Genomic DNA, 14,526 nt, shown 5'->3' on the forward strand with positions numbered 1-14,526 from the left:
CGGTGTCTCCATCAGTCTCATATTCATGCATTTATCATGAGCCCCGAGCCCACGTCACCCCCGAGCTTGAAAGCATGACCTCACCAATCCGCAAACTTGGCTCTGGAGATTTTTTTCCTAATCTTTCTTTTCCTGCCTTTGTCTCTGCCCTTCCTTGCCCTTGTCCCTCTCTCAGGCCTGGAGTTCCCCTGGGGGCCCAAGCCCTTTGCGGAGGTGGTGGCCGGGCCTTTGCTCCGTAACAACAGACAGACCACAGACAGCAGCTCTCTGGAGGGACACTACGTGGGAGTCTACTTCTCTGCACACTGGGTGAGTGAGGAGGGGGGGGAACAAAGGAACCAGACTGCAGGTGCTGATTTTTGACTTCTCTGGACCCCAGTTTCTGTCAAAACAGCGAGGCCTTTGTGATGCAGGACGATGAAGTCCAGACAGATAAAACAGGAGGGTGGTGCCGCCTCCATTGTGCGGGTGTTTTTATTAGCAGCGACTAACTGTGTCAGTTAACCCTGTCACCTTCTTTGAAGCGAGCGGCACTAGTCATGACGCACACTCCTTTGTGTGTCCGTGTACCGGGTAGCCAGTGAAGGAGTCAGTGATGCGTGAACGTTGCTCCTGGTGTGAGGCAGCACGGCCTGTCAGCGCGACAGCTGCCAGAGCCGCTGCCTCGGAGACGCAGTCAGAGATTTGTGACGTTTGTTTCCCAGAAGCCTCGACTGGAGCCCATTTGTCGGCGTGTCTGTTCAACTCATTCTCCTGAGTTATTGGTGCCGACTGATCATGGCAGTTTGACTGTCTGGTTGGAGCTCATTGTTTTTTGACTGGAGTTTCTGTGAGGACAAGTTTGAGCGCCGTGACACGGTGTGAATCGGGGTCAGCCAAAGGGACACCAGGTTCAGAACCATGACATAAAGAGACACGGTGAAAGGATTGGGTTGTGATCTGCTTCTGAGCTCAACAATGAAATGCTTCTGCAGTGTGAAAAATTCTTCACGTCTTGAGCAGGAAAGGCAGGTGGCTTATTTTGTGTTGACCACTTGGCAACAGCCCTAATAAACTAAACAACACTCCATTATGAGGAAACACATACTAAGTGGATGTTGCTGGTTCATTTAGATGCAGCAGACCAAGATAACAAAACAGAATATTTATGGTTCAAGCTTCATTGTACTTCATTACAGTTATGACCATGATACTGTTATTGTGTATCTATGCAGATGTTCGCATCACATGTTGGATAAACTTATTTAGTCCATTCTATTTTGGTTGCGGTATTTTTTAATTCTTTCTTTTTTTTAAGTATTTTAACTTGGTTATGTGGGATTTTTTTCCCTAATAATCTGATTTACTCCAAGTTTGTGTATATTTGTTTTTGTTTTTTTTAATTCATTGTTGTGTTTTCCCCAATGTTGTTTTTAGTTTATTTAACTAATTTTATCATTTCAAATTCATCTTTTTAATCAACACTCAGTGACTGTATAATTTAATTCTAATACTAGCTGTAATTCTGACCATAACCCAAATTCTATCTCTTTCTTTAATGCTAACTATAACTGCAATGCTAACCGTTTAAAGCTTAAGCTTATTACTTTTTATTTTGCCCACTGACTTCTGAAACAATTTACAAAGTCATTGCTCAAATTTCTATGTCTCTATATTGCCACCAGGAAAAGTTTGCCGAAGAGAACTAGTAGAGGATATTGCATGTCTGTGCTGCACCTCAAAACAACTATGCATGAAATGGTTATTGTGCCTCGATATGAGATCAAGTGTATATCGAATTTGAGTCTGTTGTTGTCTCCAAAATGAACGACTGTAGACTTCACTCATCAAAACCCACATCTCAAACTGCAAGTCATGGTTGCTGTCGCCAGTGAAGGGAGGCTGAACCAACATCGGTGGTAGGAAGGCGTGTGATGAGGGATGACGAGGTCATGAAAGTTCACCTGACTGTCCTGTAACGCTCACATGATCCAGGTCTTCCCCAGTCATTTATCAAGACGTCGGTGAAAGGGAATGTTGCCTGTGTTTCTTCTCGTTGCTGCGGTTTTTTTTTCATTAAGACTTTTTTTGTGTGTGTGTGTTTCAGTGCCCACCATGTCGCAGTTTGACCCGGGTGCTGGTGGAGTCGTACCGCACCATCAAGGAGTCGGGGCAGAAGTTTGAGATCGTGTTTGTCAGCGCCGACCGGTGAGTGTGTCACGTGCACCACCCCATCCCTTAGTTTGGCCCTTAACTCACCCTGAACGTGCTTCAGGTCGGAGGAGTCGTTTCAGCAGTACTTCAGCGAGATGCCGTGGTTGGCGGTGCCGTACTCGGACGAGGCACGACGGTCACGACTCAACAGGCTGTTCGGGATTCAAGGTATCTCTCCTGAATATCTGTGGAACAGCGATGAGGGTTGGTGTCCTGCTGGCTGAGGAATGCTGCTGCTAATTAAGTTTATTGTGCTGTTTGCAGCGTGAAGGTAGCACGGCTGTGAGTGTGTGTGTGTGCATGTGCACGTGTGTCAGAGCGACTCACAGCGTCTGCTCCAAAGAACGTTAGGAATGTACGGGGCTGCAGTCAACGCGGCCCCACCACATGCTCCCTCCCTCCCTCCTGCTGTAGTCAGTGACGTTGTGCCCCCACCTCCACGATGACTTCGGTCCACATGCGCAGACATGATCGCGCTCCAAACCCAGTTAGGCGGAGAGATCAGAACCAAGAATCTCTGAAGTGGCAAGATGTGAAATTGAGATGAAGACTCTCTCACGTACTCTGAGTGGTTCATCATTTATTCCACGCATAAATATTTAAAAACTAAAGTCCAAATTTCATGAACTGTTGCGGCTGTCAGAAATTCAACATGAATATAGCAAATTTGTTATCACTCTAAATATAGATTTTTATCATTGTTTGTTGTTCCTCCCATAGTCCAATAACGTGGATATATTTATTAGTAACTCAAGAGTTCCTGTAGGTGAGTGAGTGGTTGACGTCTCTATGTGCCCGGTGATTCACTGGCAACCTTTCCAGGGTGTCCCTCAACCTTCCCACCTGGAGTAGCACTTTTCAGTGGTAGAAAATGAAATGATGATTTGTGTCATGACACATTGAGATGAGTGAGGAGGGATTAAATGAATCTAAGTAGTTCTCATCCATATTTTTAAAAATATGCTGGACCAACATGACATTTACAAATCAAACTCAGGAAGGTCATAAATTAAAATAAGACAAACGGGTTGATACATTTAATTCCAAATGAATTGCCTGTGATAACTGAAAATAGCTCCGCTCAGAAGAAGACAACAGTTATGAATTTACAATTCTTGAACGCCTATGTCAAGTCAATATTTTCATGTCACTGCTAAGTGAATTAATCTCACAATATTATGTAAAGATATGTGGGGAAAATTTAGTTTTGTGGGACAGAATTTGAGCAAAAAAACCAAAATTGTGTCGTATCAATTGTATCATTTTGAGGTAAATAGGAAAGCACATACATTAAAAATACATTTCATTGAATATCTTCACTGTAGTAAGTTAATATAACGCTGACCATAACATTAACGCTAGCCATTTTAAGGCTGAGATCCCATGACTTAATCTGACTGTGTTTGGAGCCCCGTTGAGGATGGGAATTGAGATGCAGGTTTCTGGCTATCTGGAATCGAATGTGCTGAGTAAGCAAAGATGAGAAGTCGTCTGATTCAAGTAGCGCGATCTCGTGGAACTTGGCCGGAACATTGGCGACGAGATAATGTCGCCACCTCCTGGACTCTCACCCGCTTCCTTCATCCTCTCTATCCAGGCATCCCCACCCTGATCGTGCTGGACAGCGAGGGTCACATGATCACGCGACAGGGCCGGGTGGAGGTTCTGAACGACCCCGAGTGCCGACTCTTCCCCTGGCACCCGCGACCCGTCCTGGAGCTCAGCGAGTCCAACGCCGTGCAGCTCCACGAGGGGCCCTGCCTGGTGCTGTTTGTGGGTGAGTCACTGGTGCTGAACATGATGCCGCATTAGACTCTGGAAACTTCTCCCAGTTTGGAATGTTCCGAGCGACTTTGGGAATTCTTTCCAGCGTTTATGTCATTACATCTGACTTTGCTTTCACTATCGGATTAGTTTCCTCTGTCCTTAAGTGGTTGCCCTTGTTACCTGTGCTGGTCGTGAACTGGACCTGGTGTGTGCAGATGCCGAGGAGGAGGGCGAGCTGGAGCCGGCCAGGGAGCTGATCCAACCCATCGCCGAGAAGCTGATGGCCAAGTACAAAGCCAAAGACGAGGAGACGCCGCTGCTCTTCTTCGTGGCCGGAGAGGTGAGATGAGGCCTCACTCCTCACAAATGTTTCCCAGTCTAGGCAGGTTGGCAACAAAAACACTTTTCTCCAGCATGTTTGCCCTTCAATGTTCTCTGCGTGTGCCTGCAAATATATAGAACTGTCTCAAACATTGTGATAACGGTGTATTTTAATCATCTAAACATGAGGTAAAACATCTATGGTGTTTTCAGTGCATGAATTAGAGGCGAACATATTCTTCTTCATTCCGTTTTTTGTATTCCTTTCACCGCAACACCAAATCAAACACTCCCCCCATGCGGTCAAAAATATATTGCAACTTGCATTGATCGTACATACTCGGAAATTCCAACTTATACTTACTTAACAGCTTCCAAGATCATTTTTAACGCTTTTATTCTCAGAAAGTATCATTTGCAACATCTCATTCATTCTCTTGTGAACTGCAGAATTCAGACTTTTAATCTCAGAATTTATGGCTTCTAATTGCAGCAATTCTGACCTTTACATCTGAAAAAAATACATTTTAATTGTCTTTTAATGTTACAAACTGAAACATTGACACCTTCAGACTGAAGCAGTTGCTGTTGAGCTACCAGACTCTGAAACTTAAGAATATATTTTTTTTAAATATTTCCTGAATAATCGAAGTATAATTTGTGTATTTTGTATTCTTATTATTTATTGGTTTTATGAAATCATCAACTTTCCTAGTAATTGAGACTTTTGACACATTTGATATCCCAGCTGTAATCTTATAAATTCTCACTCCAAATTATAGAAAATTGCAATGATTATTTATTCATATTCATAATATTTAGTATTAGTTATTGCATATATTGTACAATTATAGAATATCTATCTTTGAAGTGCTGTCATTTGACTGGCTTTTATTGTCAGCTCCGTCTTTATTCTTCTTCATGCAGGAAACAGTCTGCAGTTAAAATCTTAAATCCAGCTCCTGCTAGTTGCAATACATTCTTATACCACACGGGGAAAGTCCTGTTAGCTGCTAGTATTTTGTTATTCTCATGTCTGTTATGCACATGGACTGATATATTTGGACATTCAGAGAAGGCTGTGTATTTTTCTGTGCCCTGATCCCGCCGGTACCAGGGCAGCAGAATCTGGCTCCTCCAGTTGGGGAAGTGTAATGTGGATCGGGGGAGTCACGGTCGACAGGATTACTCGATAACTGCTTCTGCAGCTCTCCCAGTCCGGGCTCAGGTTTCAGACCAGCACATGCGCTGGGAGTCTGACCCGTGCTTGTCGGTCGTGACCGCTCAGCCTCAAATGTCACCCAGCTCCACTCTCAGAGCCACTTTCGGAAAGTCCTGATCCTTTCATACTTTTCAGTGTTGTCGCCTCTGTTGACCTGCACAGAGCGGCTTTGAGGCGGGGAAACCGTTTTGTGTTTTTATCTGCCGTCTGACCTTACCTGCTTCCCCCAGGTGGCTCACAGATCCCCTCAGCTTCATTTCCTGCTTCGACTCAACCGGCTATGAAATCACCGGTTTTTGTTACCAGAGGGGTTGAAGCTAGAGAATCAGCCTTTTCTTTAAACCCTGCCAGGGCTGAGACTCTGACCCCCTGTCAGACCAACTGCTGGGTTTACTGTGTCCACGACACGGCTGGACCTTTATCAAGGACGGGCAGGCGCACAGCAGATCGTAGCAGATACAAGGTTGATTTGATATGATCCAGGGAGGAATCTGCACCTGACTGTATCCTCTTCAAAACTTACCCAGCCCCCTTTGTGACCACGTCAAACACATGGACAAGGGATTTTCTCTGCAAGTCGTGTGACGTATTACAGGACAATATATTCCACATGAGGACTCTAATAAGTGTAGAATAGTTTTTAAAAATATATAAAATGTAGTTTTCAACTTTATTGAAAAAAATGAACCTAATATCATTTAGAAAGAAAATATGAGGGTAAAAGTATGATAAAGTGAGGGATGGAATCAGAAACAAAAAATTTTTTTTTTTTTAATTGTGCATTTATAATAGTTCAGCAGAAAACATGAAATATTACCTTGAAATATTCTGATAGAAAGCGGGAATTAATATGTCATTAAAGATCTGTGGAGAGAATTTGAGGCAAAATAAAATAATTTCAGTTGAGTCATAAAAAGGTCAAATCTGTTTCAGAATGAGGTTTTGCTGCATATTTGTAGCTATTTAAATCACTATAAATAACAAAAGAACATTGATCTTGCAAATTTCAAATTATGATTATAAATACATACATTTGTAAATGTATTTTTCCCTCACAAAATGTGAATAAAAGAAGAAATATGCAATATTTATCAGGTGACTCAAGAAAAGACAAATAGTATTGCCTTTTTTTTAACTAAAAAAGAGCCCCAGATGTATATATTTTCAGCTAAAACAATGAAGGAATTCTACGCCGCTGCCCTTGGTTTGCGTCCCTCCCTGCTGGCTCGCTGTGTTCGGACATTTCCTGTGCTGTCTGTCCACATCAAAGCCGAGCGCTGAGATTTCCGTGGCTGTGCTTCAGCAGCCTGCGGGCAGATTTGTTATCGGCGCCTTATCAGATGATTACGGTCTGTGAAATGTCACAACACATCAGTAATCCGTGTGACGTGGCCCAGCAGGTCCCAGGGAGAAGCCACACACATGCTGGGCCCTGATGTCGAGCCAGCTTTTTTTTATCTGTGGCCTCCGGGATCGCTGCGCCCCCAGTTCCCAGAGAGCCGCAGCAAAGACGCCCCATCTGGCTGGATGGTGACGCGCCGCATGCTCGTGACAGATTCTCCCCACTGATGGAAGCAGTGGCGGCCAGTTAGCTCTCGCCTCAAAGTAGAGGACTTCCTTGATATTAAAGTCAGAGAGCCGAGCGTGTGGTTTGGTTCGGTTTGCCAAAATAGTTGCGGATATTCTGATAACAGGGACGTCAAGAAAAGAAGCGTGAAAGAGGGAGTTCCTGCTGGAGCTGAGGAGAAAGTCCTGCTCTTGTCTTCTCCCCCTGGATTCTGAGTTCGATCAGACCCGAACTCAGGTCTCATGAGCTGCTACAGGATGAACAGAGATGCTCAGATTTTTCTTTCTGGCTGTTGTTTTTAGCGCCCTCTCGGGTCAGTGCGTGTACTCCCGCGGCATTCTGCCTCATAATGTTTTCCATATGAGTTTGATCTTTTTAATCCCGGCAACACTGAGTTCAGTCGAGGGGAATGTGGGTCGTGTTTTCTCCTGTCGCCGCTGTAATCTTTAATTTAATAAGTGAAGCGTGCGGCCTCCGCTGAGCAACAAACCCAGGGCTTGAAGAAGACGCCGCAACAATGCGGTTTGGAAACAGACTCAATAATTAATAAGACTTTCCCGTCTCTTTGAAGGGCTGAGCTGCTGTTTTCGTAGTACGGTTTGTAAACCCAGCGAGTGTGAGAGGTGACACGGAGCCGCGGGCGAACAGACGCGCCAGAGCTTTCAAATAGAACTGCCAAGACGGGAGTGCCCACCAGCTATACATCTATATTTAACCTGCTCCTTTGGAAGCGAGCTGCCGCTCCTTCGCCCACCGCTCCGAAGGATTAGGTGTCTGAGTCAGGAGGTTTGGTAAAGTGTGAGATTCTTCAGACCCCCACTTGGCTTCTCCTCATCCTCTGCTCAGCAGGAGGCGTGACGGAGCACAAGTTCTGCCGGCAGGAAGACATTGCAGATTCTGTTTGCGAATTGGTTCTGGCAATTTTGGCTCTGGACAAGGAAGCGACGCATGAGACTGGTGTTTTCGCCAGGTCCTCAGTCTGACCCTCAAGTTTCAGCGTCGAAGGTCGGATGGCTGCTTCATGAAACGCTAATGATGGGTCAATGAGGCTTTATGAAACAGTGTCCTTATTTTTAGAGCTCAGTAGGTGGCACTGTTGGTTTAAAAATGAGGTGAGGTTTCATTGTAATTGTCCCAACGATTTTACACCAGAGAGCGCCATCTAGTGGGCTCTGAAAATGAGGACACTGCTTCATGAACCTTCAGAGCTAGTCTTGAGTCTTCCTGTTACTACGCCGACTCACTTGTCAGCATCTTCCCTCTCAATAAACCAGCGTGCCTGGATTCAAGTGCTGTTTCGTGATCCAGAAAAGTGGAGCAGCACAAGCTTCAGGAGCATTTAGCCGATAGCTTCATCCTGCTAATGGCTACATGAGTAATTGCATCCCAGTTAACACGCTGGTGAACGCCATGTGACTTGGTTACCATTGAAAATTGTTAGTCGAGAAGAGTGGAATCACATGAATCACCTGCTTCTTCTATAGTCCAGTTAAGATTCTCAGGCCCCAGAATAAGAAGCATTGGCAGTGCTCCGTTTGTTTTGTTTTGGTAGAGGGCTCCCCCTGGTGTTGTGGAGTGTCATTTTTATTTTTTACCAGACTAGACTGCTTTTATTCTTCCCACAATGTTGATGAATAATGGAAGATTTTATATAAAAAAAATGTTTGATAGAATTACACACACACACACACACATATACATAGTTATTTTATTTAAATAAAAAAATATTTTATTTATTTTTTTAGATAATGCATTCAAATGTGAGTATTTTATACATCGACGTGGTTGTTGTCGAGACCATTTTACAATGCGCATCTCTTTCAGGACGACATGAGCGACTCCCTGCGGGACTACACCAACCTCCCGGAAGCGGCACCTCTGCTCACTATCCTGGACATGTCGGCCCGGGCCAAGTATGTGAGGGACGTGGAGGAGATCACGCCGGCCGTGGTGGAGCAGTTCGTCGGCGACTTCCTGGCCGAAAAGCTCAAGCCGGAGCCCATCTGAAGAATCTGAACTGGACATTGTGGGACTCACCTGCCATCACTCCTCCCCCGTTCTCTCACCCCCTACACTATGAGTCAAAGACTTTTAATGACATTTTAGCATTTTTTTTAAGACGTCTTTGTTCTTCACCCGGTCTCCTCTCTCTCTCCTGTGGTGCCTTGCTTTTACTATTGTCCTACAGTAATATATATATATGGAAGATCCTGATGTTTTAGTGTTTATTTTGGCCTTACAAAGCATTTCTCTCACATAGACTCTAGAGAAACCACCTGGACCTACTTCTTCTTCTCCTGTTGGTCTCTTGTTATGACGTTAGCTGCACAAGCACATGTAGTGACAAACACCTGCTTGTTACAGACCAATGACTGACCTTTTTTCTGGATACCCTTGTGTCTTATGGTATGTGATGGTCGTGTTTGGAAGTCACCTCAGAGCTGCAAGGGAGATTTTCTGTGAAGGTCCCTCTAGTGGCGAGGTGTGGTTATTAACGAGGAAACCGTTTTATTTCCAGTCACTGTCAGTTCTTTTCTTTAGGTCTAAAATAAAGTTTGTTCCCACTGACGATTTAGATGGTGCAGATTGATGTGAATAAATAATCCAGATTAGTCTCTTTATTGAGCATGTGTGTGCTGAAAACGGCCCATGTAAATCCATCGCTCATGTTCTATTGTTTTTTGAGCCTCTGTTTTTGTTATTCAGATGAGTACGGGTTCAAACGTAGGAAAACACAAGCAGCTCTCTCTGTGATGGTTTATTAAGTGGCCCAACACAAAGGGCCAGGATCCCAGAAACAGTTATCTCTTCGATCTCACTTTCCTCCCTGACGTTTGCGTCTGCTTCAGAAGCTGCTTCCTGCCTTCAAACAGCAGGATGCTGGCCGCCATGGCTGAGTTCAGACTGTCCATACTGGGAACAATAGGGATGAATAACCTGTGTCCCGCCGAGCTCTCCGCCAGCTCCACTGCCTCGGCGCTCAAGCCCCAAGTCTCGCCACCGATCACAATGGCAGTGGGACCCTGAGCCCACGTGTCGTGATACAGCTTAGAGTCCAGACTGGTGACACAGAGTCCCTGGTTTTCATCATCGGAGTCCGAATCTGAGTGGAAATCATCATCATACTGAGCCTTCTTGTGGTTCTGTTTGGTGCTGGTCCAGCCGTAGTCCCCTGCTTTGGTGGGTTTGTGGGACGTAATGAGCTGGTGATCGACAGTTTCTCTGTGGTTGTCCGCCAGGTGGACGGTGGTTTGCTCCGGGAGGTAGTTTTCAACTTCAGTCCAGCTGAGATTTGGGTAAATAGGGAGACGGAAGTGTGCGCCCATGGCAGAACGCAGGACTTTGGGCTCCCAGGCGTCGACACAACCTTTGATACATTAAACGCATCATTTCAAGAATACTTTTTGATCGAGTTGAAATTATTATAGTTAAAAATATTTCATTGTACTTTTACCTTTGGTGAGTAGTGCATTGTGGCATCCAGCGGCAGCAGCACACCTGAGCATGGTCCCGAGGTTTCCAGGATCTCTGATGTTATCACAAACAAGAGACAACGGCACTGAGTGACCCATGTCCGTGAAGCTCAGCTGTGACGGGTCGGGCCGAGAAAAGATGGCTGGGGAAGAGTCAAACCATAAACATCAGTCAAGCAACTCAGGGACACAGACTGAGGAGAAATAGATTTACCGATCACTCCTTGAGGGGCCACGACCTCAGACCAAATCTTGATCTCCTCAAATTTAACTTTGACCAGAGTCGCCGCCCTCAGCTTGTGCAGGGGCAGCTCTCGCAGACGCTCCACGGTGCTGAAAAACACCATCTGGGGTTTGGCACCAGCAGCCAAGGCGTCACAAATCAACCTCTTGCCCTCCAGGAGGATTTTTCCTTGGTGCTCGCGGAACGTCCTGGAGCGAGCCACACTCACCACCCGCCTGCAGGAACAGTGGAACCAGGAGAACTTAACGCGCGTTTCCTCACGATAAAGGATAACCAACTACTCACGCTAATCTTTTATCCCCAGGAAAAGCCTTCTCGAACCGAAGTCCGTCGACTTCATGCTTTCTCCCAGCGGGGAGAAACAGCGGGTCGCTGTTCTTCGTCCTCGCCGGGTCAGCGCCGCTGACAGGCGGCTCTCTCCCGGACCTTCTCCCCGCAGGCTCCATCACTTCCACCGGAGGAGGCTTGGCACGTTTAGCCACCTCATCTTCAGGGTAGATGACCTTGACGGGTGTCCTCCTCAGAGCCCGGACACCACGCTTAGGCAGCACAGCAATGCCTTGTTTTGACAGTAAAACCCTCTCTGCAGAGAGAAACGAGAAAGCACTACGCATGTAAGTCGCCATGTTGATCTGTTTCTTCTTCGCCTGTGCTGACTTCATAGCACAGCGCCCCTAGTGGTATAAGTTGAAATCAAACCAGCTCTCTTGGTTTGTAAAATGCGAACGATTCACATTTTAAATAATTATAGTTATTATAGTTACATTATAGTTATTGTTAAGCATACTAGCATTACCGTTTTGAGATCATATTACAGTTTAAAATGGCGTGTTTACACACTAAATGAAATATAAATAATATTTAGTGCCATTATTAATATATGTCAAAAACGACAACTAATACTCTTCGGTTCCCCTATTGCATTCTGACTGATAAAATAACGTTTAACAACAGTGCAATCGTAAACCAACATATTATTTAAAGAACTATTTTAGCAATAATTATTGTCTTATATGTAAGATTATTTTTATCGAGCCATATTTTTAAAATGTAAACACATAAATACGGTTTGATAGTGTTGTATATTGGGGTTTTTTTTTTATGAAGGTTAAGCAGGAGTTACAATCGATCCCAGACGAGCTGATCTAGGGAGCGCAATCAAACCCAGAGCAGACACTTGCAAAACAAATCCTCGCATCATGGCTCTGCGACGAGCGCTGCATTTTGTTTTCAAAGTTGGTGACAGGACCAAAACCGCTGCGTTTTACCGAGATGTTCTCGGCATGAAGGTGACTGAAGATGTTTATTTCATGTTTTCATCACCAAACGTTTGAGATCCGTCACTCAAATCATGCTGTGAAAGTCGAACAGTTTATTCGAATTCGGATTTGGATTCATGTTTTTTTTGTATTTATTTCACTTATATTTGCAGGTTTTACGCCATGAGGAATTTGAGGAAGGCTGCAGAGCGACGTGTAACGGGTGGGTGAACTTCGAACCCCCTCTAACGTGTAGATAAACTATACAGTGAACGTGTTATTACAGACCCTATGATGGAAAATGGAGCAAAACAATGGTGGGCTTTGGTCCCGAGGATGACCATTTTGTTGCTGAGCTGACGTATAATTACGGGATAGGAGAGTATCAGCTTGGAAATGACTTCTTGGTAGGTAGCAGTTCATTCTCCCGATTGGAGGGGCAGACCTCTAAGTGCATTGTATGTCATTTGAAGGGAGTGACGCTTCAGTCAAGCCAAGCTGTCAGCAACGCCAGGCGCCTGGGGTGGCCTCTCACACAGGTGGAGGAGGCTTTGTATCGGACTGAGGCTCCAGGCGGCTATCACTTCTACCTGCTGGACAAAGAGCAGCCTTCACATGGTAAGTTCTCTTATTTCACTGATCATTTTTAGTTGAACGTTTGGCTACAAACTGCAAAGTTACATTTGTGATGATACTACATAGCTGTCAACGGTGGTTTTCCATCGTGTAGTGCTCCAAAAAGGAATGCACAAATTCAACAGGAGGATAGTGAAGTTCAACTGGCAATAATAATATGTATTTTTAAACAAAGATGTACAGATCTCTGAGGATGGTTGAGAAGTTGCTTTAATTAGATGATTAAACGGAACCCAAAGCAAATTTAGATCGACATGATTTTCTCAGATCCAGTTCAGAAGGTTTGTCTGGGGGTGTCAGACCTCCAAAAATCCACCCACTACTGGGCCACACTGCTCGGGATGAAGGTGATAGAAAGAAATGACAGCAAGAAAACGGTGCTGATGGGATTTGGAGACACACAAGTAGGTCCATCTTTTTCCAGAACATAAGTGAAATACGTGATGTAAATATTTTCATATTGTGTGTTTTAATGGGAACTTTCCTCTGGAAGTGTAAACTAGAGCTTAAGGAAGTAGGCGGCGCTATTGATCATGGAACCGCTTTCGGGAGAATCGCATTCGCGTGTCCTCGTGAGCAGGTGAGTGAGTGTATTGAGCCTACAGCTGTATGTGATGCCAGTCTGTGTTGTTGCTCTGCTTCTCAGCTGCCGGATCTTGAAGCCTTGATGAAAAAGGAAAAGCAGAAAATCCTCACTCCGTTAGTGAGCTTGGACACTCCAGGAAAAGCCACAGTTGAAGTGGTCATCTTGGGAGACCCAGTGAGTGGATCAAGTTGGTGAAATATAAACCAAACATTTTGACGTTTATGCTCTTTTTTTTTTTCAGGATGGGCACGAGATTTGCTTCGTCGGAGATGAGGCGTTTCGACAGCTGTCCATGGTTGACCCCAAAGGAAATGAGCTGCTTGATAAGGTCGGTGTCCCTCCGCCATTCTGCTCTTTACTCCTACTCAGTGTCTGTTTTAGTTAATGTAACACTTTCAATCTTGTTTGCAGGCAATCGCCGAGGATAAAAGTAATGAATGGTTTGCCAAACACAACAAACAGAAAGCTGCTGCTTGAAATGATGGCTACTGTTCTGCCATGTTGTGCTCTACTGCAGTAAAATAGATCAATCACGTGACACATGAGGCGTTGCACTTCACAAAAAGTCAGTTTACATTCCACCAGTTGAAAATAGTGTAGCTGAGTCATTTGAGTTTTAAGCTTGATAGAGTGGACTCAACAATCCTTCAACATTCTGGACCTTCTCTTATCAAATTGAATAAAGCTTACACATTATGTCATAAGCACATGTTTAAATATTGGATGCATATGTTGGCTTTTTATGATCAACTTCAAATAAACAAGCGTTCTGATCATTCGTCCAAGCTCCCTGAATCTCTCCCTGCTTCATCACTGTCTGGTAAACTGCTGCAACAACTACGAACTGACAATAAATCTCGACATGTAACTAATGTAAACACCACATTTTAATTCTTCTATTTGCATTGCATGTACATCCTTCACAATGAGTCTGAACAAAAGCAATGTCACCTCCCATTGCTGACCAGTAACACATGAATGTCATTCAAATATTATCCTACTGAGTGAAGTGGATGGTGTCTATAAAAACTGTGAATACAACCAGGCTTGTGTGAGGCTGATTTAAGCTCTTTTTGCCTAGTAAGAAATGAAATTGGAACATCGTGCCAAGATAAACACGATAATCAGGTTTTAAAAATAGAAATCAAAGAAATGAAAAGCCAGTAAAAAGAGATCTACATGACCACACACAAAAATATCTCGCTTACCGGAAGATACATCCACTAAAAATAAGCGACATTTAATTTTGAAAGTAGAA

At 44.4% G+C, this 14,526-nt stretch overlaps 3 protein-coding genes across 3 annotated transcripts in view; 2 read left to right on the forward strand and 1 right to left on the reverse strand.

Moving 5' to 3' along the window:
• The window catches only part of nxn (nucleoredoxin), a 53,902-nt gene extending 43,725 nt beyond the window's left edge, over positions 1–10,177 (forward strand). Inside the window, exons 3-8 of the mRNA XM_053872988.1 lie at positions 176–309; positions 2,087–2,187; positions 2,255–2,361; positions 3,791–3,970; positions 4,176–4,300; positions 8,895–10,177. Coding sequence (XP_053728963.1) covers positions 176–309; positions 2,087–2,187; positions 2,255–2,361; positions 3,791–3,970; positions 4,176–4,300; positions 8,895–9,077 — 830 coding nt within the window. The 3' untranslated portion in view covers positions 9,078–10,177. The remainder of the gene's footprint in view (positions 1–175; positions 310–2,086; positions 2,188–2,254; positions 2,362–3,790; positions 3,971–4,175; positions 4,301–8,894) is intronic.
• mrm3a (mitochondrial rRNA methyltransferase 3a) lies at positions 8,873–11,423 on the reverse strand. Its single transcript, XM_053872987.1, has 4 exons — positions 11,073–11,423; positions 10,758–11,002; positions 10,525–10,686; positions 8,873–10,437 (listed from the first exon to the last, which is right to left on the reverse strand). The coding sequence occupies exons 1-4, from the start codon at positions 11,411–11,413 to the stop codon at positions 9,872–9,874; spliced, it is 1,314 nt and encodes a 437-aa protein (XP_053728962.1). The 5' UTR covers positions 11,414–11,423; the 3' UTR covers positions 8,873–9,871.
• A 524-nt stretch (positions 11,424–11,947) lies between these two features.
• On the forward strand, positions 11,948–14,066 carry glod4 (glyoxalase domain containing 4). Its single transcript, XM_053873085.1, has 9 exons — positions 11,948–12,076; positions 12,220–12,269; positions 12,333–12,453; positions 12,520–12,664; positions 12,950–13,086; positions 13,176–13,262; positions 13,329–13,442; positions 13,510–13,596; positions 13,680–14,066. The coding sequence occupies exons 1-9, from the start codon at positions 11,987–11,989 to the stop codon at positions 13,743–13,745; spliced, it is 897 nt and encodes a 298-aa protein (XP_053729060.1). The 5' UTR covers positions 11,948–11,986; the 3' UTR covers positions 13,746–14,066.
• Positions 14,067–14,526: the final 460 nt, after the last annotated feature.

The sequence above is a fragment of the Synchiropus splendidus genome, chromosome 8 (genome assembly GCF_027744825.2).
Source record: "Synchiropus splendidus isolate RoL2022-P1 chromosome 8, RoL_Sspl_1.0, whole genome shotgun sequence".
NCBI classification, from domain to species: Eukaryota; Metazoa; Chordata; class Actinopteri; order Syngnathiformes; family Callionymidae; genus Synchiropus; species Synchiropus splendidus.

What these genes read in the sequence shown, in the direction of transcription:
- mrm3a (XM_053872987.1), bottom strand. Translation starts at nt 11,413, where the DNA reads ATGGCGACTTACATGCGTAGTGCTTTCTCGTTTCTCTCTGCAGAGAGG. An exon ending in CCTGGGGATAAAAGATTAGC is followed by an intron (nt 11,003 to 11,072) that starts GTGAGTAGTTGG and finishes CTGTTCCTGCAG; the next exon opens with GCGGGTGGTGAGTGTGGCTC. An exon ending in GGCCCCTCAAGGAGTGATCG is followed by an intron (nt 10,687 to 10,757) that starts GTAAATCTATTT and finishes ACTCTTCCCCAG; the next exon opens with CCATCTTTTCTCGGCCCGAC.
- glod4 (XM_053873085.1), top strand. Translation starts at nt 11,987, where the DNA reads ATGGCTCTGCGACGAGCGCTGCATTTTGTTTTCAAAGTTGGTGACAGG. An exon ending in TGGGATTTGGAGACACACAA is followed by an intron (nt 13,087 to 13,175) that starts GTAGGTCCATCT and finishes TTCCTCTGGAAG; the next exon opens with TGTAAACTAGAGCTTAAGGA. An exon ending in TGGTCATCTTGGGAGACCCA is followed by an intron (nt 13,443 to 13,509) that starts GTGAGTGGATCA and finishes TTTTTTTTTCAG; the next exon opens with GATGGGCACGAGATTTGCTT.